The sequence below is a fragment of the Rhyacophila brunnea genome, unplaced genomic scaffold (assembly GCF_057557595.1).
Source record: "Rhyacophila brunnea isolate RB1 unplaced genomic scaffold, BYU_Rbru_1.0 scaffold_2, whole genome shotgun sequence".
Lineage (NCBI taxonomy): Eukaryota > Metazoa > Arthropoda > Insecta > Trichoptera > Rhyacophilidae > Rhyacophila > Rhyacophila brunnea.
The window spans coordinates 7,615,685-7,640,189 of NW_028232859.1; the positions used below are offsets into that span (position 1 = coordinate 7,615,685).

General features: G+C 32.6%; 1 protein-coding gene across 13 annotated transcripts in view; it reads left to right on the top strand.

Annotated features, from left to right (window-relative positions):
- The window catches only part of shi (dynamin-1 shibire), a 72,844-nt gene that overhangs the window by 34,972 nt on the left and 13,367 nt on the right, over positions 1-24,505 (top strand). Inside the window, exons 6-17 of one of the 13 annotated variants that reach the window (XM_085947638.1) lie at positions 116-325; positions 1,215-1,422; positions 2,899-3,036; positions 3,142-3,299; positions 7,016-7,140; positions 9,516-9,703; positions 9,875-9,994; positions 10,730-10,762; positions 15,860-16,072; positions 16,445-16,688; positions 19,189-19,435; positions 22,923-23,587. In XM_085947638.1, the coding sequence (XP_085803764.1) occupies positions 116-325; positions 1,215-1,422; positions 2,899-3,036; positions 3,142-3,299; positions 7,016-7,140; positions 9,516-9,703; positions 9,875-9,994; positions 10,730-10,762; positions 15,860-16,072; positions 16,445-16,688; positions 19,189-19,435; positions 22,923-22,932 (1,894 nt within the window). In that variant the 3' untranslated portion in view covers positions 22,933-23,587. Of the gene's footprint in view, positions 1-115; positions 326-1,214; positions 1,423-2,898; positions 3,037-3,141; positions 3,300-7,015; positions 7,141-9,515; positions 9,704-9,874; positions 9,995-10,729; positions 10,763-11,718; positions 11,734-15,859; positions 16,073-16,444; positions 16,689-19,188; positions 19,436-22,922; positions 23,589-24,505 lie in introns of those variants that run through there. The other 12 variants (XM_085947630.1, XM_085947637.1, XM_085947634.1 and 9 more) reach the window with 12 other exon arrangements.

A 24,505-nucleotide genomic window follows, 5' to 3' on the forward strand; every position in this document is an offset into this window, starting at 1 on the left:
ACAATAGTCGCTTCAATTATTTTACATACACAGACATACATATTTATACAATAAATGACTAATAGTCCAGTATTAATAGAAAAATGAATGTTTAAAACTATGTGTGTTCTTACAGTCACCCGTCGTACCGGCATTTGGCTGAACGACTCGGAACTCCCTATCTCCAGCGGGTATTGAACCAGCAACTGACCAACCACATCCGAGACACGCTACCCGGTCTCAGAGACAAGTTGCAGAAGCAGCTTCTCATGCTGGAGAAGGATGTGGAGCAGTATAAGTTCTTCAAACCCAACGACCCATCTATCAAGACCAAGGCTATGTTACAGTAAGCAAACGCATTTCTACTTACCTGATTATTTTTCTAACAAAAGTATCAAAACAATTTTACAACTATTCTACAAGAATAGTCGAAAATTTTATGAAAAATATATATTATTTTAAAATTTAATTGACTATAAATTAAAGTTCAATGGGAAATGAAAATTTTTTATTCTTGAACTTAAGTAGTATTTCACCACCCCTAGCTAGTCTTTAAAAAAGGGTTTGGTTAGTAGGTATCAATCTATTCTTGTCGGAGAAGGTTAAATGATCACAATATTGATTATGGATATAAAATGTGCTGATGTTATAAGGATGCCTATTTCTACACTAACGTGGGAGTCATCCATTCCTACTATACGAAAAGAATCATATTCTTTTGGTTTTCTGCCTATGGACAAGCATTGATATTCCATTTTTTGTTATCCCTAAAGATGCCAAATCTCAATAAAATGCGACACAAAAAGTTATAGTTTCTTTCAGTAAAACCTCGTTAGTAAGAACACTGATAATTGGAAATTCACCGTAATTCGAAATTTTCGCGAAATAAAGTCTTCGAACATTATTTTCATATAAAACCATACCTTTAATTCGAGTTTCGTAATTCGAAATGATTTCAGAGTCCTGGCATATAAAAATATTCAATAAACCGTAATAAAGTACACTTTTTCATGAGCCAGTCATTGAAAATTGTCACAGACTTTTCTTGAAACACCAAAAATTACTTATTTTGACCCGTTGACTGTATTATACCCAACCATAACTATGGTAAAAATACAAGATGGCTATCTGCCATAATTGATATGCCACGGATTTGGCAGATATTGGAAACTTGTTTAATAATTTATTTTATCATTTGCATTGCATTGATCGAACGATGTTTCATCCAATGTCAGAATGATCCAGCAGCTCCAATCAGACTTTGAGCGGACAATCGAAGGTTCCGGCTCAGCGTTGATCAACACCATCGAATTGTCGGGCGGTGCCAAGATCAACCGACTCTTCCACGAGAGGTTCCCCTTCGAGATTGTCAAGATGGAATTTGATGAAAAAGAACTTCGTCGGGAGATTGCATTCGCCATCAGGAATATTCATGGTGTCAGAGTAAGATGTCTTCAACTTATTAGAGACAGAAACAGTATTTGTTTCACCATATCTATTATGGCCACCACAATGTGGAAAAACTATTATTCTGCAACCAAATATAATGTTAATTAAAAACGAAAATATACATGTGTAATAATAATTAACTGTTCACTTGGGGCTAAATGTGTAGAATTTCGAGTTATGTTAAATTGAAATAACGTCAAAATGACTGCGTAGATAAAAATACAATGACAGTTGTGAAACTAGTAGGATAGTGAGGCAACATCGCATCCGCAGTTAGAATTATTACCATTTTTTTTAATTTGAATTCTTGGTGATTTAATTTAATTGATTAAAAATATTTTTTAATCGACACTGCAGTAACTGAAAATTTCACAATATAAATTGAATAATCATAAATTAATAGTAAATATAAATGAATGTACGGTTATAAGGTAAGGTATACCTACAGTGTCATCATGTGTAGATTTTCATTCATTGTCATGGCAAGATATTCATATATCATTCTAGGATAACATCTGTTTACGTAATATATTTAATGTCTCGTTAAAACAATTATCAATTTCAGATTTCCAGGTTATCCATCAGGTGCATATGTCACCAGCCTCTATTACGTTTCGTGCTTTTATGGATATTTACATTGTTTACTGGTGTTAATAAGCCGATTAATGACTGAATATAGCGATTCCATGCATAGTATCCATCAGTGGCGAAGGGTGGGGGTAGGCTGTTAAGATCCGCCATAAATAATGCACATAAAATTTTTTCAGACATACGTATTTGTTTTCATTGAAATAAGACTACAATTTACAGATGGTGTTGGTTAGTTTTTAAACTTCAATTAAACCCTCAGAAAACCAAGCCATAATAGATAATAGTCAAAAAATACTCGTCTATCTATAAAATATCTAAAATTATGTAATTAAGTCATACATAACTTTGAATATTATATAGATAGAATAATATTTTGTATTTATTATAATTTGGTTTAGGCAGGGTTTAATGAATTAAAAAAATGTGTAATATGTATTTTTAATCAAAAGAAAACAATCGTATCGCCCAAATTAGACCAAAACTATTATGGTTTAGTTGGTTTTTGGTTTAGGCAGGGTTTAATTGATTTTTAAAGACTAACCAACACCATCTGTAAATTGCAGTCTTGGTTCAATAAAAACAAATACGTATGTATGACCAACAAAGTTTTGTGTGCATTATTTATGACAGATCTTAACAGCCTACCTCCACCCTTCGCCACTGGTATCCATGCATCTCGACCTTGGCTAATAATTTGAATCAAGGTTTAGTATGCTAGATAGAGACATCAACCGTCGTGACCAGCAGTAGTAGGCAATTATTCATTGAGTTATGGTAAGATGAAATGGACAAATATTAAAATGTAATTTAGATGTTTTTGGCCGTACGTATAATTAAATTCTGATCTACGTGTACTAAGCTTTCTGTATTTGTTGGCAGGTCGGTCTCTTCACCCCCGATTTGGCATTTGAGGCAATAGTCAAAAAACAGATCAGTCGTTTGAAAGAACCATCACTGAAATGTGTCGATCTAGTCGTTCAAGAATTGTCGAATGTTGTGCGCCTCTGTACTGATAAGGTATGTACAATATATACGTCCCAAGGAGCATTTTTGAAAAGGTTTCTCATATAATTTATCATGCTTTGATATTTGCTGTAACCTCATGTGCAATGTTGTATTTAGATGTCCCGGTACCCTCGGCTCCGTGAAGAAACGGAACGCATCATCACGGGCCACGTTCGGCAGCGCGATCAGCTCTGCAAGGAACAGCTCATTCTTCTTATTGACTGTGAATTGGCTTACATGAATACCAATCATGAGGACTTCATAGGATTCGCCAAGTGAGACCTTCCGCATATATTAGCTTTTCCTTGATTAGTTTTCCATACAAATAATTCCAAATCAAGTGGAACATATCGAGATTGCTAAGCCAAAAGTGCGTAAGTAACATTTTACAATTTTCATCATTCGATACCGCCATTCTTTTCGGAAACAACTCAATAAAACCTTATTCTAAGATATTCCGTTTAAAATCTTCACACAAATTCTCATTTCAGTTTCAAAACGTTGATTTTTAAATAAAACATTATTTTCTTTTGATGTAGTCTAATAAAATTTAGCAATGCTCGATGAGATTTTACATTTTAACAAAGAATGAACCCATACGTTCTCATACATATAAAATTTCATTAACGTCTAATCCGGAAAGGGTTGAATGCCTATCCAATTTTGTAATACATTTAAGAATGTTCAAGGGACAGTCCTTTCCACATCAAATGGCATCAACTCACCTGTACCTGCGGGTACACAGTTAGGAATCCATGAACTTAGGATATTAAATTATATTTTTTATTAACTTAACCTGCTAAAAAATAGTTGTAACCTTGTCACGGAACAATTTTTGATAAGTACTTTTGGGCTGATGGAGATGACATTCTAAACAATCTAACCCCATAAATGATTGAAATTCTTGCAAATTGTAAAATGTCCATTACTCCCTTCTGCTTAGCAAATCGATTTTATTCTAGCAAAAAGCAGCCAGCGTTACTAACTGTCGTTGATAAAATTATGCTAGACGGGGTAAGAAATTAATATACTACAGTCGAACTTGGTTATTACGGTCACGGAAATAGTGAGATCTCAGATGTAATGAGGAGACATTCGTTGCCATTTTAGTTTATGGTTTTCTCCATACTTTTATTCACTTTTATAACGAGCTACTTCTCGGGTATACCAAGTAAAACTGTTAATGTGTCTATCGTTTAAAAACAACATTTACGACCCGACAATAAAATCCGACCAGGCAGTTAACTAGACCGATGCCGCCGGGATCGGATTACGTTTATGACACTAGTTAAGTGTCTAAGTACCTAATAGGTGTTTTCGCCAACAACATTGAAGAAGTATCCACGCATATGGTTGAAATTGACCTGATAGCTGCCCGTAACGTAAGGAATACGTCTTGGCTGGCCGCAGTTCACACGCCCGTAACGTACGATATACAACGCGGCGTTGCGCGCGCTTCTATGAGTCAAATATTTATTTATTCAATTTTAAAACGTGTAACAACATCTATGATCAAACCTTGCAACAACAACCTTGTGATAACCCTACCATATTATAAAATATAATTTTTATCGTAAATATTTCACTATATTATAATGTTAACATTAATTTTACTAATGGTTTTATAAATGCGTTTAAAAATTAATAAATCTGAAAAATCTTAACACCACTGCACATGGATGTACTGAAATATGACCATATTCTAAAACATTAGACCGAGAGGTTTAACCCTTTCTAAGCGTTACGAATCCCGACTTAGTACAACAGTGCGCGTTGTGATTTCAAGCATCAATAAATCGTAATAAATGTCAGTCAAACATACACAAATAGAGTAGTAAAAAATCGGAGTCAAGTTCAAAAATGATTATGACAGAACCTAATATTTTATGTGACTCTAAAAATAAACATTCGTCGCCTAAATCTGATAAGAAATCACGAACAAGACTTCTTCATTGAAAAAATGCCAGCTTACTCGAGCGGCGCCATGACACTTACGAAATGGTGCTGGACTAATGCGTCGATGACAGATTAACAAGTGTAAGAACAGTTCAGTATTCTTATAGTCTACCGGCTACCATTTCGACAAATATGTCATACACATAATGAATAATAATATGGTTTATGACTTTTATGAGCATTTTTGTTGAGTGTGTTGAAAAAATATCAGTCATAAATAACTCATTTTTATAGCATCCAGGACATCTCAAACTGTGTAACTTTTGTTTGAACTCGCATACACATTGCAGCACTGCAGGCCGAGTATAAATAAATCATCCTTGAGAACTACTGGCTATTTGAGAGTGATGTACTTACCACCAGTGCCTGGTTTGTACCTACCATTGACCCCGAACTGAATGGAATCGAATGACACATAGTTTATATAACAAAATGGTTTATTTTTCGAATACCTATTACAATTCGTAAAATATTAAATTTCAAACACTTTTTGCACTTCTAAATGCTTTATAGTCACCACAATTTTATTTTCAAGTTCATTTGTTTTTTTTTATTATATTACTTCAATAACCTGGTACTAGAATAGGTAATCTCTTATTTTATTATAATGACGTGATAGTAAGTAACTCGAGTTATTTTCGACTATAAATATAAGAAGAATTCTACATAAAAAAAATAGTAGTCATGAATCAAACCCTTTTGAATAGTATTACGAAAAAAATAATTCTCAAGTGTCTGTCTCACACCAGCAGACGATGATTTGCCGCGCAGTGTATAAAAATTCAGTAGCGCGGGACCTGGTGTTTGCGTAATACGACAATTTCCGCATTTATGCGGGAACGGGCGTCTGAGTGTTCGTGTCTTTTCTTTATAAATGGCTGATAACTAGGGTAAATAAATAATTTTTGTCTGTTTCACCTAATACTATAACCAGAAAATAGTATTTAAAAATGTTAATCAATGATAAACAAAGAGACATATTAAATCGCGGACTTCTAGGTATATTTAAATGACACCTGGTTCAAATTATTTTCCGAAACTATAAACTCGCGGATAATATACTGGCAGATAGGCGAATGAATGCAATCTCCAAAAGCATTCCTTTTGTAAAAATATTTTGTAAATTCACTTTGATCAATGTAACTTTCGAATATTCTATTTAACAGTTTACGCACCAAATAGTTTTTCAATCACTAAAAAACAATATAACTTATTATATCGCAAACTCGTATCGTTACAAACACGTCAGTCAAATGTCTTCGGCGCACATGCACTAAGAAGCGATAAGACACTATATACGCGGCAAATTTGAATTGGCCCGATGACTGATATATTTTTATTCAAGACACGCTCCCGAAAAATATTTATTTAAATTAGATAGAACAAAAGTTTAGGCTATCCATTGACAGATGTCAAGAGAAGGATGATTTTTGAATAAATTAAATCAATATTCGAATTATTCGCGCCTGGCGGAAAGCAGTACTAGGCAAACGAAAATCGAAATGACTTTAGTCAGCTGACGCGCGGATGACTCGCGCGTATAGGCTGACTAAAGTCAGTTGCCGCGTTAGAAAGGTTAAAAGAATACTATTTTATGTAATAAAAAAGTCATCAAAGTTTTATAATAAATATAAAGTATAATAAGGCTTCAAAATTATATAAATAGATTACCTACAACGTTTAAGGAATATCCAGGAGTATGCTCTGAAAATACCATAAATTCTCCATTTTTTACCTATGTGGCGCACGTGGGCCATTAAATGGAACGTGGCGCGAAAAATGCTGTATAACGATATAACGAGTAATGCTTATAATGAGCAAATCCAGTCGGTCCCATCTTCCTCGTAATGACCAAGTTCTACTGTATTCGGTTATAAAACGTGCTACTTTTTCAATATGAAAAAAATGTAGAAGCTGGCATTTGAATGAAAACAGGCAACATTTTGAACACTGTTGGTGCATTTAATTTATAATAAAATAAAAGTTCTATAAAATTTAATGACTCCTATGTAGATATTTTTGAAAAGATGATAAGTAATATTTTTTCCAGTGCACAAAACCAATCTGAAAACGCAGCCAAGTCTCATTCTCGTGGAGCGCTCGGTAATCAGGTGATCAGGAAAGGGTTTATGTGCATACATAACCTGGGCATTATGAAAGGTACTGTAGCAAATTCCATACGATCCGTCAACTCCTTACATCCGTCCGCTCCCTGCCTCCATATTCATCTAGGACACGTTTTAGAATATATTTCATTCGGTTTGCAATCTAAAACTACAACTTGACAGTAGTCGATTAACAAAACTTGATTTGTAATATTTGAATTAGTGTTTATTAAAAAACAAACCATTTAGATAGCTCATCAGTAGCTCGAATGTGACACGTTTATTTTTTATTTTTTTGTTGCAGTTTAAATACAATTTACTATAACCTACCTTTTAGCATAATATCACACCGTAATATCATGTAATTCACCATAAATTGGATTTTATTGAGATTGTATTCAGTCTTACCCGAGTTATCCTAAATAATTTTTGTTTTGTTCTGTTTTTTGCTGTTTTGCTATTACAACTTTGTTCTATCTATAACTTTAGAGCAATAATGTAATTTAAAATACAAAACACGCATAGTGGCTTTCAATTCACCTTAATTTCACCATTCACCATTCATTCACAATGCTTCACCTCAGTTTTATTATGTTCGGTGATATAAAATGTGTTCATGTTATTTTATTATGGCATTGATTCCTGTTCAACACATAAACAAAATAAACTTTTATATGTTTAAAAAGTTGTCAGTTTTGATTGGTGGTTCTGATTTTTGTTGTTTGCAATATTGTTTAAAAATTCTGACTATTGTGTTCATAAGTTTACCGATAAATACGTTAAATAAACACATCTCCATAATAATATTAACTAAATGTCATACAGTATAGGAAAATATTGAATCGAACTGAGCTGATTCATTTTTTTTTCCATTAGTGTATTTTTTTGTTTGAATGAATGTTTAATTTCATAATAATTATTTACCGTGCATAGTTTGTTCGGCTTACAATCAGATTGTTAACTGAAGTTTTCGTACAGAATTGATATCATTTTCAGAAATGCTGTATCTCACAACTACATAATATACATATGGACAGAAAACAACTACAGGAGAGATGAAAGAATATATTTATTTTTTTACCGTAATGTCAAAAAACATGTCATTATTTAAATTTATTTTAAAACATTAAATGCTTTTGCTACCAGTAGTGTTACATAGTATATAAAGACCATGTGATGTATCTATCATCGACTTAGGTTAGGTATAATATGATAGATTTCTGACTTTATCAAACCGTGAATTATATTATGACATAAAATGCTAAAAGTTTATCCTAATGTACGGCAGATTGGTGTACTAAAATCCCCTCTCGCGTTTCCCTTTTCTTTGTCCTCATCATGAAAGCGACGTTTCTTATTTCTGTGTATGTCACGTAGATGCGTTTAGTGTAAAAAGTTTTGGAAAGTGATGGTAGGAAAATTATAATTCGTAATGCGAAGAAGAAAAACAACAAAAAGAGCTTATTCGCCCATAAACAAAAGATGACAGGACAAATCATTTGACATTTCAATTTTGCCATAAAACTAAATGAGGATAAAATGCCACAAGTAATAGTATTTTATGTTTCTGTTTGCATCAAGAAAGTGGGGAATAATATCTTCCAATCCTGGCAATAGGTACTCTCACAACAAATGAACACGAGCGCCGCCACCTGGCCCACCAGGGTATTGAACACTTTTCCAAAGAAAAAAAAAACAATAGTTATGGGGTACAGCATTTTAGATGATGTTATTTTAAAATTCTATTTACCTTTAGCCATTTCTAAGTATATATTTTGTTTCCAAAAGAATCACCACATGAGAATTTTGCTTTATTTCGTTTGGCGTCTGTTTCTGTTTTGTTTTTGGGGCTTATTCTGAAAATCCCAAGTATTAATAGTTATCCAGTTGAATATGGCTTGCTTATATTTTTTAGATATAGTAATTCATTAGTAACTTAGGCTATTGGGAAAACTGTCAAACTTTGAAATTTTTTACTGTATATATCAGATTAATGATATTAGCTTCTCATCTTCATAGTCATACCATTACCAATAAACATAACTGTTGGAATAAGGCTGCAGGTGTATCGTTATATTTTCAAATTTGTAATTATTATCGTCAACTTATAATGATATACTCGAATTTTTCCATCCAATTCGAGTTGTTGACACTATGTCAATTTATTTTAAAAATAAAAATGGAATAATCCTCAAATGGGATTATCCGAACTCCCATGGTGTTTTTGAGTATGTAATGTAATAAAATATTTTCAAAGTGTTGACAGTTATGTCCTTAATAATTGATTTGTTTCTGCTATTTTGTGGTTTTTTTGTTTGTTCTATCACCCGGCATGTATCATTCCAAGCTTTGGAGTGCAACATCCCGCGTTCCCAATCTAACCTGGATTCTTCGTTTATCTGTTATTATATACGGTTTCCGTATCGTAAGGAGGATCCCGTGACTACTGGTTTGTCCTCACATCGGAGAGCATCTCCTGGTTCAAAGACGAGGAAGAGAGAGACAAGAAGTATATGCTGCCTCTCGATGGACTCAAGTTGAGGGATATTGAGCAAGGGTTCATGAGCAGGAGGCATATGTTTGCCCTGTTTAATCCGGAAGGAAGGAACGTTTATAAGGTGAATTTCATCACAATTTTATTGAGTTTTTATCACTCACTGAATTTACCAACTTGTTATCTAAATGTTCATCGGCAGAAATTTCCATAATTTTAAAAGTACCTAATACATATTTGGAGTAAAACACATAAAAATTCAGAAGGGTCTAATATTTTTATCTTTACGTTGTAGGATTTCAAACAATTGGAATTGTCTTGTGAAAACCAAGACGATGTTGACTCTTGGAAGGCGTCTTTCCTCCGCGCCGGAGTCTATCCTGAGAAAGCTACAGAGTCCTCTAATGGAGACGAGGTAACCATCGCCATTTTTCATTTCAATTCAATTCCTTATAATTCCTTTGAGAAACTGATATTTTAATGGAACTGTACCATTTCAATTAGTCGATCAAAGAAGGTAGATGCACACACATTTGAGAAGTCTGATCTTCCTTTGTAATTTTTCAATGAGAGGTAGGTAGACAATGAAACCATGTGTTCAGAATGTAGGATTCGGTTTCTTCTCAGAACCTGTATGTATAATGATTCCATCATGTTTTGAATGTTGGTCGATCTGTCGAATCTGTTATTACCTATCGCTGATGTATTATATCATCCCTTCGTAGCTGAAACTCACCGAGTGTAGTTTTGATCAAAATTGAGTTGAAAATCTAATGGGACTCTTTCAATAGTTTTCTATTCAAACAAAATATGTAAATTAAATTAGATCCTTAGGACCATATCTCACCGGGACGCCACGGTGACGTCACCAGCAGAGTCACCAAACATAATGTATGAAAAATTCCAAATTGGTCACGTTGCCAAACCGTATCCAGGTCAGATAACCACAATTTCTTATATTATGTTTGATAACGTCGCCGTGGCGTCCCAGTGAGATATGGCCCTAACCTACAAAAGTAAGAATTTAAAATTAATGTTGTTTGTTGAGTTTTTGCTTAGAGGGTATAATATTTGACTATTGAACATTTTCTTCTCTCCCACATATACTTTAAATTTGACTCGGTCCGTACAAATTACACCACAAGAGCAGTCACCGTTCTTTGCGTTCAATCAAGCAAAAAAGGTTGGTAGGTTTCGTCCTTTGACAAAACTTGAACCCTTTGTGAAGCTCACCTGTTAATCCTTTAATATGCCTATTAATTCATTTCAATTAACTATATTAAAAAGGTATTTTTTTATTAATTTATTAATTCAATGATTAACATGGAATATTTCTAAGGGTCTGGATACTTCGTTATGCAATAAAATACGCATTAAATGGCTTTATAAAATAATAAATAATTTAACGCAAATATTGCCATCACTTCGAGTTGTTTGAAAAGACTGATAAAATATTTAACAATAAACTGAGAAATATAAATTGTTGTATTGGTATTTTTTCATGTGAGTTTTTATTAATTCTATTACTTGTGTGCAGTTTGTTTGATTTAAATTACCGTGTGTTTATTTTTTGAAAACCTAACACTTTTTAATTTGTGGTGCTGAGAGGTAAGTAATTTGAAATGATATTCGTAGAAGTACCAAATAATATAAAATTTATTATAATTTAAGTAAGATCAGTGAATATTTAATTAAGACAGTATGAAGTTATAAAACAAAAATGAAACATCATAATAATTTGAAATTGAAATATGTACTTATGAATGAATTACTTAAAACGTTACCCGGTAGAAAGTTGTGATTATGAAGTTATGTATCCACAAGAAATCTTTGTCTTGATTTGTAAAATCTGAAATGATAATTTTATTATTTAATCGTGTCAATACCTACGCTAATCTTATTCTTTTTGATGACATCGTTTCAATATAGCGATTGAAGCGATTAAATTAAATTATGAAAAAGATTCTTGTAGCCTGCGCAAGCTGTGCGAGCAATTGTCACATTATATTTTGCTTTTTGTATACCTGTTTATTTTCGTGGACTTCCTGTATACCACTTATTATATTATCTAACGTTTATTTGTGTTTTCTTTTTTTTATCCAAAATCTTCTCTCGCTCAATTCTGAATTACCTCCCAAGAGCGAAGGATACGAGGTTTGTTTAAATGAACATTACAAGTAAATTTTGACCGCCAAAACTTTCATCTCAACTATCTATGTTTAACTAACTTTCTTCACACTCCATATTTAACTAACACGTCATAGTGATTATATTTACGTTGTATAATATTCTCCCAAGAAGACCTCACACCAGCAAAAATGTATATATTTGACAGTAGATTAATTACATTGATGCCATTCTCATTTTTTTTGTGGTATGTAATCCTGGACGCGGTCAACTTAATTATTTCTATTTTTCTATGCATCTTGTTTATACATTATCTCAATGTATCATCTTAATACAGTGAAACCTTGATGTTACGTGCCTAAAATTGAAGGCGTCCCCCGAAAAGGGGTCTATATAAAACATCATGTCAAAAAGTGATTTTATTGACTAAAACGGGTCTATATAGCATTGCTCACGTTATTGGAGAGTTTTATTATTTTATCTGCTACAGTTTTTGGGATATTAGCAATACTAAAATGGTTACCGTAGAAGAGGGGTCTATATGATTTATTTTATTATCTAAAATAAAAAAATTGTCAATGATAAAGAGTGCTTTCATGAAGATAATTATTATTACAGATATATTCCAAAAGTCCGCATGATCGAATACAACGTTTTTTCCCTCTCCTGAACAATTTTGTTTTTGCATATAGACCCCTTTTCGGGGGACGCCTTCAATTCACATTTCCCCACTATTTGTGTGTAGTTTCTGCAGTTCTATTTTACTTTAGTACATTTAATAATCAGAGATATTAAAAATTCAATTGAAATTATCTACTAAAATTAAAACTTCAATTTATTTGAACACATTCAATTCAATGCATGACATTATTGAAATGAATTATTTCAAACGCGGGTTCTATTTATAGACGTCATGAATGCAGTACGTCATATAGGTACCATTTGATTTGTTAATTTTGTTTTCTTTCAAAGAGTCTCAGCAAAGCAACATTCTCAAAAAGGGGTAAAAGAACGTGTTGACACAATATGCTCCAAACCAATTTGTATTAAATAAATTTAATAAAAAAATAGGTTTTTTTGTCAGTCCCTTTAACCGATTCACTGCGGAGCATTTAATTACTTATTAATTCCCACATTTAAATAGCACGCTAATTATATCTAATGACCCCTTAATCAGGACACAACAGCTTTGGCATTCGCGCTGTAAGGATTAAACATAAAATCAGGGTTTCACTGTATTATGATTTATATTGTTATTTATATTATAAATAGAGGGGGTCTGGTTCTTCATATAAATAATATATAATGTGTTGATGAATTGTTGGAGTGGTGAAGCAGTTTAATTTTGATATTTATGTTTCATTTTAAAATTAACGCTATTTATTATAATAAAATTATAGGCAGTTTAATATTGTATAAAGGATGGTGGTCTGTCGTAAATTTTATCATCTCAATAGATTTGTAACAACTCATTATATTATATTGTATAATGTCTAATTAGTTCATCGTAAATAGGTTTTAATGATTTTTGTAACATGGTTCAACTTTTAGAGGATAAAGTATTGTGAAAATATTTTTATCAAATCATTACAGATTACGTAATATTATTGATTTACAAGGCAAGAATCAAAACCGTTGTGGAGGCTTTTTGTGAAAAAATGAGCTATGAATGCCATGTTACGTAAAATTTTGAGCACTATACTATAAACTGAAACGACCATTACAAACAAATTCCTATCCTTCTCTTAATAAAACCGAAATGAAAAATGCAGCGTCTTTCAAAAACCAATCCGTTCCACAAATGTTTTAAATGGAATCCTTTCCGATAAATCATCTCCATCTAGCTATGCTATAACCGCCATTAATAAATCTAGTAACAAAAACGTGCAAATTGACAACCGTTCAGTCAGATGGTGTCATAGTAAATCTTATCAGTGGGTATTTTTGATACAGTTATTTTTATTTCTGAAGTTTCACACAACGTCCAATATTATGTGTGAATATATAAAATACCACAGCACACCAGCAAATACTGTAAACTTTAAAAATAGTTTTTCGTTTTTGACTCGAAACTACGAAAAGCCTGCAGAACGATTTTAGATTCTCGATGATTCAGACGTAATGTCAACTTTAATAAATACAATAAAAACTAGTTGATCTGTTTTTGGCGGTTGGAATTGATGGTGTTATCAACACTAGCATCTTTCGTTTTGAAGCATCCCTTTTATTTTTCACCAAACTTAAGTTTTTAATAATTATTACCTTTGATAAATTTCATATAATATTATTTTACCAATTATCTTGCACCACCGATATAGTAGATTTTTCTATATGCTTTTATCTTGTATGTAATAAGTTTCCTTTTAATTAATATGTATTTTTAGTCATTTTTCAAAAGTATTTTTATGTTACATTACTTTTGTAGGCTGTTGTGTTATAATTCAGAGACCGCCTAATTAGCCGGTGCCAAATTGGAAATAGCAATATGACCTCATCGAATATTTTTTTGGAAAACAAAGTCAACCTGTAATGTAATTAATTGCCTCGAAATAACTAACGTGCATGATGGGCTCAATTTCTTGTTATTTTTAATAATACACACTATTAATAACTACACCAACAGATTGTGAGAAATATTTTGCTCCAAGTGTGTAGATGACTAACTGCCCGGTGTTGCTCCAATGATTTTTGATTTATAGTATTTATAGATTAATTTATAGTGATGGGTAAAAGTGAAATATTATCATACCTATATCATTTTAAAAACTAATTTAATTAAGTTGACAAAATTTAGCTTGCCCACTTTGCATGTAAACAATGTCAGCACATTTTACATTCATTTGTTTTTAAAATGTGCTGTCGGTGATTGTATTAAGTTGTAAAAATGTATTTCAAAAGTAGAATATCCGGCATGACAAAAAAAGATTACATAGGTATTATATTATATTTTTTAAATTCTACCAGATCAATGCTAACCTCACTCTGGTACTGGCTAAAGGGCCACTTCCTATAATTATTTAAACGTGTAGGTACATACCTGTATGCTGGGCATGTGTTTTTATTTTTAAGGTGATTGTGTTATTAATATATTGTACATTTTTTAGTTTATTTTAGATATAAGGATTTTTATTGTTTATGTATTATTATAATGCATTGTATTTTAATGAGAAATGTTATTTCAATTTTGCACTACATCCTGCGCCTACATCACAGACACAATATAGAAGTCGCACTGTAGGACCCAACATAAATCTATATAAGTAACATGCATATAAGAAATGATATGCACACATCATTGGGGATAATAAAGTTTTATTAGCCTATTAAATACTTATGAAGTCAACGTATTTCGGTCTACACCAATAATTCAAAGCAGGATACCATAATCTTTTTTGAACATTTATAATATTCCTCATGATATAAGTTTTTTCATGTATCAGACATTCTCGATTTTCTGCCATTCATGAAAAATATTTTACAATGTTTTTTTGTCATTTGTACAGTTTCACCTGCATGCAACATTTTCGTGATTAATTTGAAAAATCTGCCCAAAAATACAGTTTTGTTTAATGATTGTTTGATTTTTAAACTTTTCATTCTAGACTTTGCATATAAATAAACTATCTGGTGTTCAGTCTTTAATTGTTTTTGATTTAACTGTTAAAAATTAAAGTTATACATCATAACATTTGAGTGCATGCCATCTCAGATTGTCAACGAGAATAGTTTTCAGGGAATGAATTTTGTTATCTTTTTGGAAAACGTAATTAAGTTCTAATTAAAAATTTCTCTAGTTTGTCAGAATTAGCAAATTATTTTATATGGCGATCGATCGCTTTAATGAATTAATTAGCTGTGTTATTGTTTGTAAATAATGAATTAACCAATCTATCTGTATATGAAATTAATGTATTGTGTTTTTTTTCTTTTTCCACAATATCTGCTGCGATCACAAACTGGACATTACCCACACCATTGCAACATCAAACTCATTAATTTACAAAATGCCATTCAAATTATAAACACTCAAAATATTAAACATCAATTATTCAATGTTTGCTATGCAACCCTCTAATGAAACAATCAATTGAATGGTCGTGAAACATTATCCATCCGATGGCAAATCCTCGTCGGTGTTGTTGCGGTCCGGCAGACGGGTCACGAGAGCGAGCAGACGAGCAGCATGGACCCTCAACTGGAGAGACAAGTGGAGACCATCAGAAATCTGGTCGACTCTTACATGCGCATTGTAACCAAAACAACGCGAGATCTCGTGCCCAAGACAATCATGATGCTAATTATTAATAACGCAAAGGATTTCATCAACGGGGAATTGCTGGCTCATCTCTACGCGTCAGGAGATCAGGTGAGGAATAGTTGCGCTAGTTGTGGTATAATATTATGTCAATCAAAATAATGATTCCAATTAGAATGAGAAGGGTTTACAAAAATTGCTACAATTTTTTTATTGTTTATTTAATTACAATATTTTTTATAAATTGTGTAGTTATTGAATCATTTTAATGTGCAATTATATTTAAAAAATATTATTTAGGTAAATTTGTACAGTTTTAGGAAATATATACATATATTTTTAAAAATTACTAAGGATAGGTATAAATTGATGCCGTTTGTCTAGAATCACTTAGTCAGCAGTGCCGTTGAATTGGCGCAGAATGTCTTCGGAATGTCAATGGGTAAAAGTATTTAGCGTGTTAAACCGCCCTTTCTGTCGCAGTCCCAAATGATGGAGGAGAGTCCCGAAGAGGCGATCAAGCGAGAGGAGATGCTGCGGATGTACCACACTTGCAAGGAATCGCTGCACATCATCGGGGACGTCTCCATGGCGACTGTGACGACACCGATGCCCCCGCCCGTGAAAAACGATTGGCTGGCGGGGGCCGCGGGCGCAGGTGAGAGTGCGCGGCTTTCGCCCCCCAGCCCGGGGGGGCCCCGCCGCAACGCACCGCCGTCGCACCAAGGCTAGTTCACACCACACGCCCCACACCTCGCGCGCATACTCCCCCATCGTCTGTCCTTTTGTATTTCATTATTTCAATTCAATTTCTCGTCAGGTACATTTTGATTAGTGAATTAGTAAGAGGAGGGACTCATATTAACGGACATTTTTGGATTTTGGACTATGCTGTACGACTTAATTGTTTTAATATACAGATCCAATTCTTTATTTATTGATTATTTTAGATACGGGTGTGGCAAAGTAATATATTAATCGGTTTATAGAATATCCTGAGCATAATATTAATTTGTAATTAACAAGAAACCAATAATTTAGCCGTTAAAGAAAATCCAATTAATATCAACATAACTAACGTCGGGTTATAGTCTCACAAAGTAACGGCATATGTTTATATATTCTAGGCATGTCCAACTTCAAGTAGGCAATGATCTACTATCCTGTATCAAAACTGGCACTGATCTATCACACTCTCCCGCTGTTATTCTTCAACTTAAACAAATGTTTTATAATTGACTGGAGACACTGAGGCGTTGCAAATTAAACAACACTCGCCTTTCACCAACACAACAGAATGCATACTCAATTTCCCATTCGTCATAAAAATTATAAGTGTTGGTTTTCTTTTGGACACTGACTCAAACTATTCTTATATTACTACGTCGGTAAGGGGAACTACGCCTCTGTTTATAAAGTGTGGTGATTCACATATCATCTTTCTCTCCCTTGTGCAGGGTTGGCCGTGAGTGATGCAATATGAATCAAGCTATACGATGATGTCACGAAGGCTTCCTCACGGTTAATTTGAAAATGACTTTCACATATTAAAGAAATAAAAATTGAAATGGTTGATGCTTCTCTATAAAACTTGAGAAATCATAATATATTACAATTAAACATACATGCTTTTTACATTTGATCAACCAAAATCCATTCTGTGATCAACACGTTGGACATGTCTGATATATTTCATAAACTTATAAATTTCAATTATACCACATTATCGGTAAGTGTAAAAAAGGTGAATTACCATTTTCATTGCTCCAAGTAAAGTATAATGGACCTCCACAAAGTGCCGATTTTTTAAATCGTGGAACGGTTGTTGCCATTCACTTAACGAATTGGTTCAAACACAAGAAAACGAAAAAAAACATGTGAATTTGCCAGACACAGAAATCGAACCTGATATTCATTGCATCAGAAACTGTCGCTCCACTGTTACTCCCCCGCGGGAACTAAAATACATTGATAGACACTTGATTAATCTCATTATACATATCTGATTTAAATCCGTGTTGGTCAAAAATTATATTTATTGGGGGAGTTTCAAAATATTCTATACATAGCGCACTTTCCCAAATCCTAAAAAGTTCAAATGGTGCATTATTAATTTACCTTGTCCGATCCATTGAAACGCATGTGTTATAGTATATCTAATTTTGCATGATGTATTCAAGAATAATTGACGTCCTCGGAAATGTTCCCCATAATGTATTTCATACTTTCAAATAATATATTGATTTGGGATACATTTCTCAGAAGTCACTTCTTGTAGGACTATTTATAATTTTTTACTAGTAATAAATTAGTTGAAAACTTAGTTGATGTGAAATAAATTAGTCATATACAGTAAAACCCCATTAATTCGAAATCGAGGGGATCTAATATCTTGGAACATTGTCTCTGTTTTCGATACAATTTCTTTCAGACTAAAAGCAGTCGTAACTTTTGGTTTATTCATCGTAATTAGTGGAAATCACTATAAATAGATTTTATGAATTTGCAGCAAATTTCGGATGAACTGTGTTCGTATCAACGGGGTTTTACTGCACTTGTTTTCTGTACATTATTTTGATTTAATTTTGAAGTGTATAACTAATTGATGTCTTTGGATTTAGAAAGTGTTGTTCAAGTCTTTAACATATTTGACAACCCCTGTATATCCTATTCTCAAAGGGAAATAGTGTCAGGGAAATTATTTTCCAGATTAATATAAAAACACCAAAGTATGGGTGTTGTAATATTAATATTATTATTACGAATAGGCTGAAAATAATATGTAAATATTCATTTTCAACTGCTGTTTAAATGATACGAGCTAAAAGGGTAAATCACAATGTTTGTCCACTGTGTTACGTTACCTAAAATGCTAGGTCATATCTAATGAATTTGACACTACAAGGGCACAATGTCTTTTTAATAAATAAATTCGGTTATACACCTACTGATTTAATGGAATCTAATAAGAATTTTGTTTTTGTCAATTACCATAATATAATGACGTCTTTCCATTTAAATCATCAGGTGTAGTGGCTTGGTGAACTGTAAAGTTTTTATATTACTGTGACTACTATTTTTGTGAATTCATTTTCAAGTATACCGCCTCCGACTGACAACTCATCACATCATTTTCAGGATGCAATTTAATACAATATTCAAATTTGCAATGTGTCTATAGTACTCGGTAATTAGACCGTATATTAAGTTTTTATACATTTTTGCAGGATCACTAGGAAGCATGGGCGGAGGAATGGGAGGAGGGATGGGTGGGGGAATGGGTGGGGGAATGGGAGGGGGAATGGGAGGAGGTATGGGAGGCGGGGGCTCTCAAGGAGGAGCAAGTTCTCGAGGCGCACCCCCACCTCCCGCCTCTGGCCGGCCAGCCCCTCCTTTACCAAACAGACCTGGAGGTGCTGCCCCCCCGGTGCCCGGTGGCCGACCGCAGCCTTTGCCCGCTCCACTTATTCCTACGTAAGTCACTATTTTTTAAAAATACTAGTAAAATTGCCACCCTAATGCCGCATTCTCACTTGATAATTTTTGTCGTTCAACTTTCTGTTGAATGTTGAACCTCACACCCTCGTTGGCCGCGCGGCTTAAGTGTTGGACTATAACGCCGTGGGTCCCAGGTTCGAATCCTGGGTCTGGCATGTACACATATTGTTTTTCAATTTGTGTGTGAGTCAGGGTATGGACCTGGTTGAGGTTGAGGTTGAGCAAGTGGCTGACATCCATTTCTCGTAAAAAACAAAATCTGTTAATACAAACCTCTACTCTGTGGAGGCCCATATGATCCTATTAGGATCGGACATGGTCGGAATGAATGAAAAGTAGAAAGGATCATAACTTTGTTCAGTTTAACTTGCAAGTTTATCAACCTTGTTGAAATGTGATTCCCATTTACCGATTGACATTCAACTGTCATTCAACACACTATTGAACCACAAAAATCGCCACATGAGAACCCGACATAAGATTGATTTATTTATTCCTTCCACATCAGCTTGTATAGTGGTTAAAACTACCACTTTGTATAGTTCTGCCAATGTGAGTTTAGCAGGACCCACCAAAATAAAATCATTAATCAATAATATTTTCCTGTGTTATCGTTTTTTTCATGGTCTCGTAATAAACTTTCATTGGCAGAATTATACGACTGTTTTAATACCAATTCAGATCGTAAAATTATACAGTATTAGAATGAATTTTCAATTCATTGTTTCGTTTGCCAAAAACATTATCTAAGAAAACATAGGTTTAAAATACGGATTTTCTTAAGTTTTCATTTTAATTTGCTGTTTTTATGTGTTTTTTTTTAAGTTTACTCAGTTTTTACCTATGTTATGCAGTCTTCATTTTTGGGTATGTCAGTCGGGTGATGATATGTGAATTAAGAGGATGACGTATCCATCAGTAAATTGATCTGAGAGTAACTTATTTTTTTACATTCATTCAAGTCAGATTGTAAAGATTATAATATTAGTACTATAAATTTATCTCAATTTGAATATTGACTGGTAGACTTCAATGGAAATGCTATTTTTGACATGCGCTTTACTGATAGCATTACAAATGCTTGTGTGGTGCTTAACAGCTTCTGCAATTTTGACAGGATGCTTTGGTTTTGGCTCAAAAGAGCTTTTGTTTTATAAATGCATTTTTGTGAATGTGTGAACACACTTAGTAAGATTGAGTTTATATTATTTATTTTATGTTTTTATCATTTTATTTGATTTTGGATATCGGTTGTTGACATTATTACTGGCGTGTAAATGTTTGACTGCAATTATTAAAATTATATGAACTCAGTTAAAGGAAAAAGGTAGATAGTTAGTCGCTAAGTAAAAACTATGTTAGAAATTGTGAAATTCCATCTAAAAAATAATTAAGTACCTATGAAAATATTATTTATTCTATTTTCCTACCCTTTTATTTCTTTTTTATAATTATATGTTGGTGGAATTAATGTACTTATAAAAATTTTAAATCCTTATAGAAACAACCACTTTTGGCAATACATACCTATTGCCGGTCTATTTGTATACTTGTTGTTTTCCCAATTTCAACCGATTATACATTATGCACTTACTTGGTGGAACTTTCTATTTTATTTTGAGTGTTCGGTTACCTGTCCATTGCTTACAACTCAAATTCAACATCTGTTGGCTACACTGTTTTATATTATATTATTTTGTTTAATGCTTTTATTTATTTTATTAATTAGAGCAGGGGTTCTTAACCTATGGGTCATGACACAAAATTAGGTCGCGAAATATTTTCAACAATATAAATATTTCGCACGTTAGGTATTCAGAATTTGCTAAAACTTAGAGTTATCAAATATAATGCGGTAAAAATACCAATATAATATAAATTTTAGACTATATGACTTGGATAAAGATGTTGTGACATGGAAATACAAGGTGACAAGTCATTTTGCAACAGTTTTAACAAAAACACTGAGTCTTTGTGAGTATCCTGGATGGAATTTAAAATCATTAGTTAATGAAATATTGAATGTACTTCAGCCCTTTGTAACAATAACAATGTTCATAAGCAAGTCAAGGTTTCCAACTCTACACTATAACTAAAACTGAACTACGAGACAGATTACAACCTGCGGGTCTATTCTATACAAAAGGCGACTATCGACCGCTAACGTGATAATGTGTTAGTATTTATTACATACATTTTATATTAAAATAATATAATTGTAATTGTATTGTGATCAGTTAATCAGTCGAAACTGTCTCTCTATCGCTCATGCTCTAAATTTCAGCACAGGCAGGGGGCATGCCGTTAAAATATAGCATTTATTGCAACAATTAATACCAGCTAATTGTAATTGTTACAATACGTGTTAATAATTTGATACAAACATACCCTAGTTAGCAGTTTTAGCGGACGAAAGCAGCCTTTTGTATAGAATAAACCCGCTGAAGATGATATAAGGTGCAGCCTATCTAATACGATACCACGTCCTTGGATCCTCATTTCACATAAGTCGTAACATTGTTACCAATACGAGTACTGGATTTAGTGTTATTAGAATATAACATTTATTTAATTGTTATAATATGTTATTTTATTAATATTTTCTTGGGTCGTGAAATGATAACTGAAAAAGGTTAAGAAATCCTGTCTTTAAAGAAATACAGTCGGACTTGGTTATTACGATCACGTAAATAGCGAGATCTCGGATGTAATGAGGAAACATTCGTTGACATTTTAGTTTATGATTTTCTCCATACATTTATTCACTTTTATAACGAGCTACTTCTCGAATATACTGAGCAAAACTGTTAATGTGTCGATCGTTTAAAAACAACATTTTCGACCCTAAGCAATAAAATCCGACTGGGCAGTTAACTAGACCGATGCCGCCGGGATCGGATTACGTTTATGATACTAGTTAAGTGTCTAAGTACCTAATAGGTGTTTTCGCCGACAACATTGAAAAAGTATCCACGCATATGGTTGAAATTGCATGTAAAAAATCCAAGCTTTGTGAAGTCAGTAGGTACCTACCAGCGCCGGCGGCTCAGCACTTCATTACAATAAACAACTTTTTTTTTTTTTTTAGTTTATGAATGCCATGCTTGTTTCGGGGATTTTTACGATGGTTTTCAGATTGTTATGTTCTATGCTTAATTAGAATGTGGGCGAAAAATGTTATACAACGATACAACGAGTAATGCTTATAACGAGCATATTCAGTCGGTCATATCTTCCTCGTAATAAATAACCAAGTTCGACTGTAACATAAAAAATCCTATATTAAAACCTATATATTGTATTACAATCGTTAACATTATTGTGCTGGGAAAATACTACCATTGTAGACTGAAATTAGTTTACGCAATAACCATAGTTAAAAATGACTGATGTGTTTTATATGGAACATGCAAGGTGCAAAAAGATCGGTCGATTCATCAATTTTTTGTCCTGTCTTTTTCAGACGGCGTTAATCATCTCGTTTTGAAGACTAACACGCATTTTATTTTTTATGTGATTAACCGCCCACTATGTATTGTTACTAGTTTCATTTGTGTTTAATTTTTTTTTAATGTATATACTGATGTATCTACTGGGATGGTTTGAAATAATAACTTTGTGACACCGTGCTAAAGGGACTGGTGTCAATTTTATGCAATGATCATTGTTTATTATGCTAATATTTATACATTGGTCCTTTTAGCAATGTCCATTAATTGTCATTCATTCAAAGTAAGAGACATGTAGAATTTAACGTTACATTATTGATTATATTATCAATTTACTGCTAAAGAGCAATTCATCTATATTCTGATGAAATATCGTATCTTTTAGCTCTTACATATTATAAATAATATTCCAATCCGTTATCTGGCATCAACGTTACTAAGTATGCCAATGTTAATCCAAATATTACTAAATGTCTATGCTGCTATTATCTATGATATAATATTAAAAAAATAGTAGACCTATACATGTTTGGGTTTCTTTATCAAGTTTGTATTATTACTAAATGTGTGGATTTTTTGTATATATGTATTTACTAACCGTCTGTCATGGAACAATATAATTCGTATTGTAAAGATATTCTGTAAAAATATTAAATTATATTATTAAAATGGTAAAAGCTAAACACATTTTTATTTTTGAAATCACAATATAATTATATTTTGTATGGGTGTGTGTGCGAGCTTGTGTGTGTGCTTATGGTATATATTTATATGATATAATTGATATTTTACGAGTCGCCTATGCCTGCCTTTCACAATATATTCTATTTTCCTTCATCAATCTTATGTATTGTCAATCAGGGATGCCCACACTTATTTTAACCTATTTTGAAATTCTCTCCTTTAAAAATTTCTTTCATGTTAGTCATGAAGTCATGTCTCACTTCGTTAAATTCTCTAGTGTATTATTAATTAATTTATTACATACTACATACTTCCTTATAATAATATTATTAATATTTTACTGAAGCATTATTCTTATCAAAATATTTACAACAATTACAATTATATTTTCAAACATACAGTAATAATTATAATATATCTCTTTTAATTAGTCTCAAGCTATATTTTGGTAGCCTTTCTTGTCTGTTTAAAGTTATCAATCAATATAATTTTTGAACACTTAAATTAACACCTGGGTCGAAATTTATTATCTATTATTATATTAAGCGTATTAATTTATATGTTTCTAATTATTACGGAATATAAAATAATATGCTAGATAAAACACTTATAACTGTTATTGTGATTCTGTTATGGCATTTAAAAGTTTATTATAAAATAATATAGTGGTGTATTTACTGTAATGTATTATTATGTAATCGAGAAGCTAAATTTGCCGCCCTTCTTAGCCAAAAGATTACATCTGAAATGTCTTCCATGGTGAATTCAATTTTTTAGACCAATAATGCATATCAAAAAAAATTAAATTTGAAATTAAAATTCACCACTACTACATATTGTAATGCATGTGAATTTAGTTTCTAGGCATAAAAATGGCTTATTAATATTATTAATGTGTAATGTAAAAATTAGT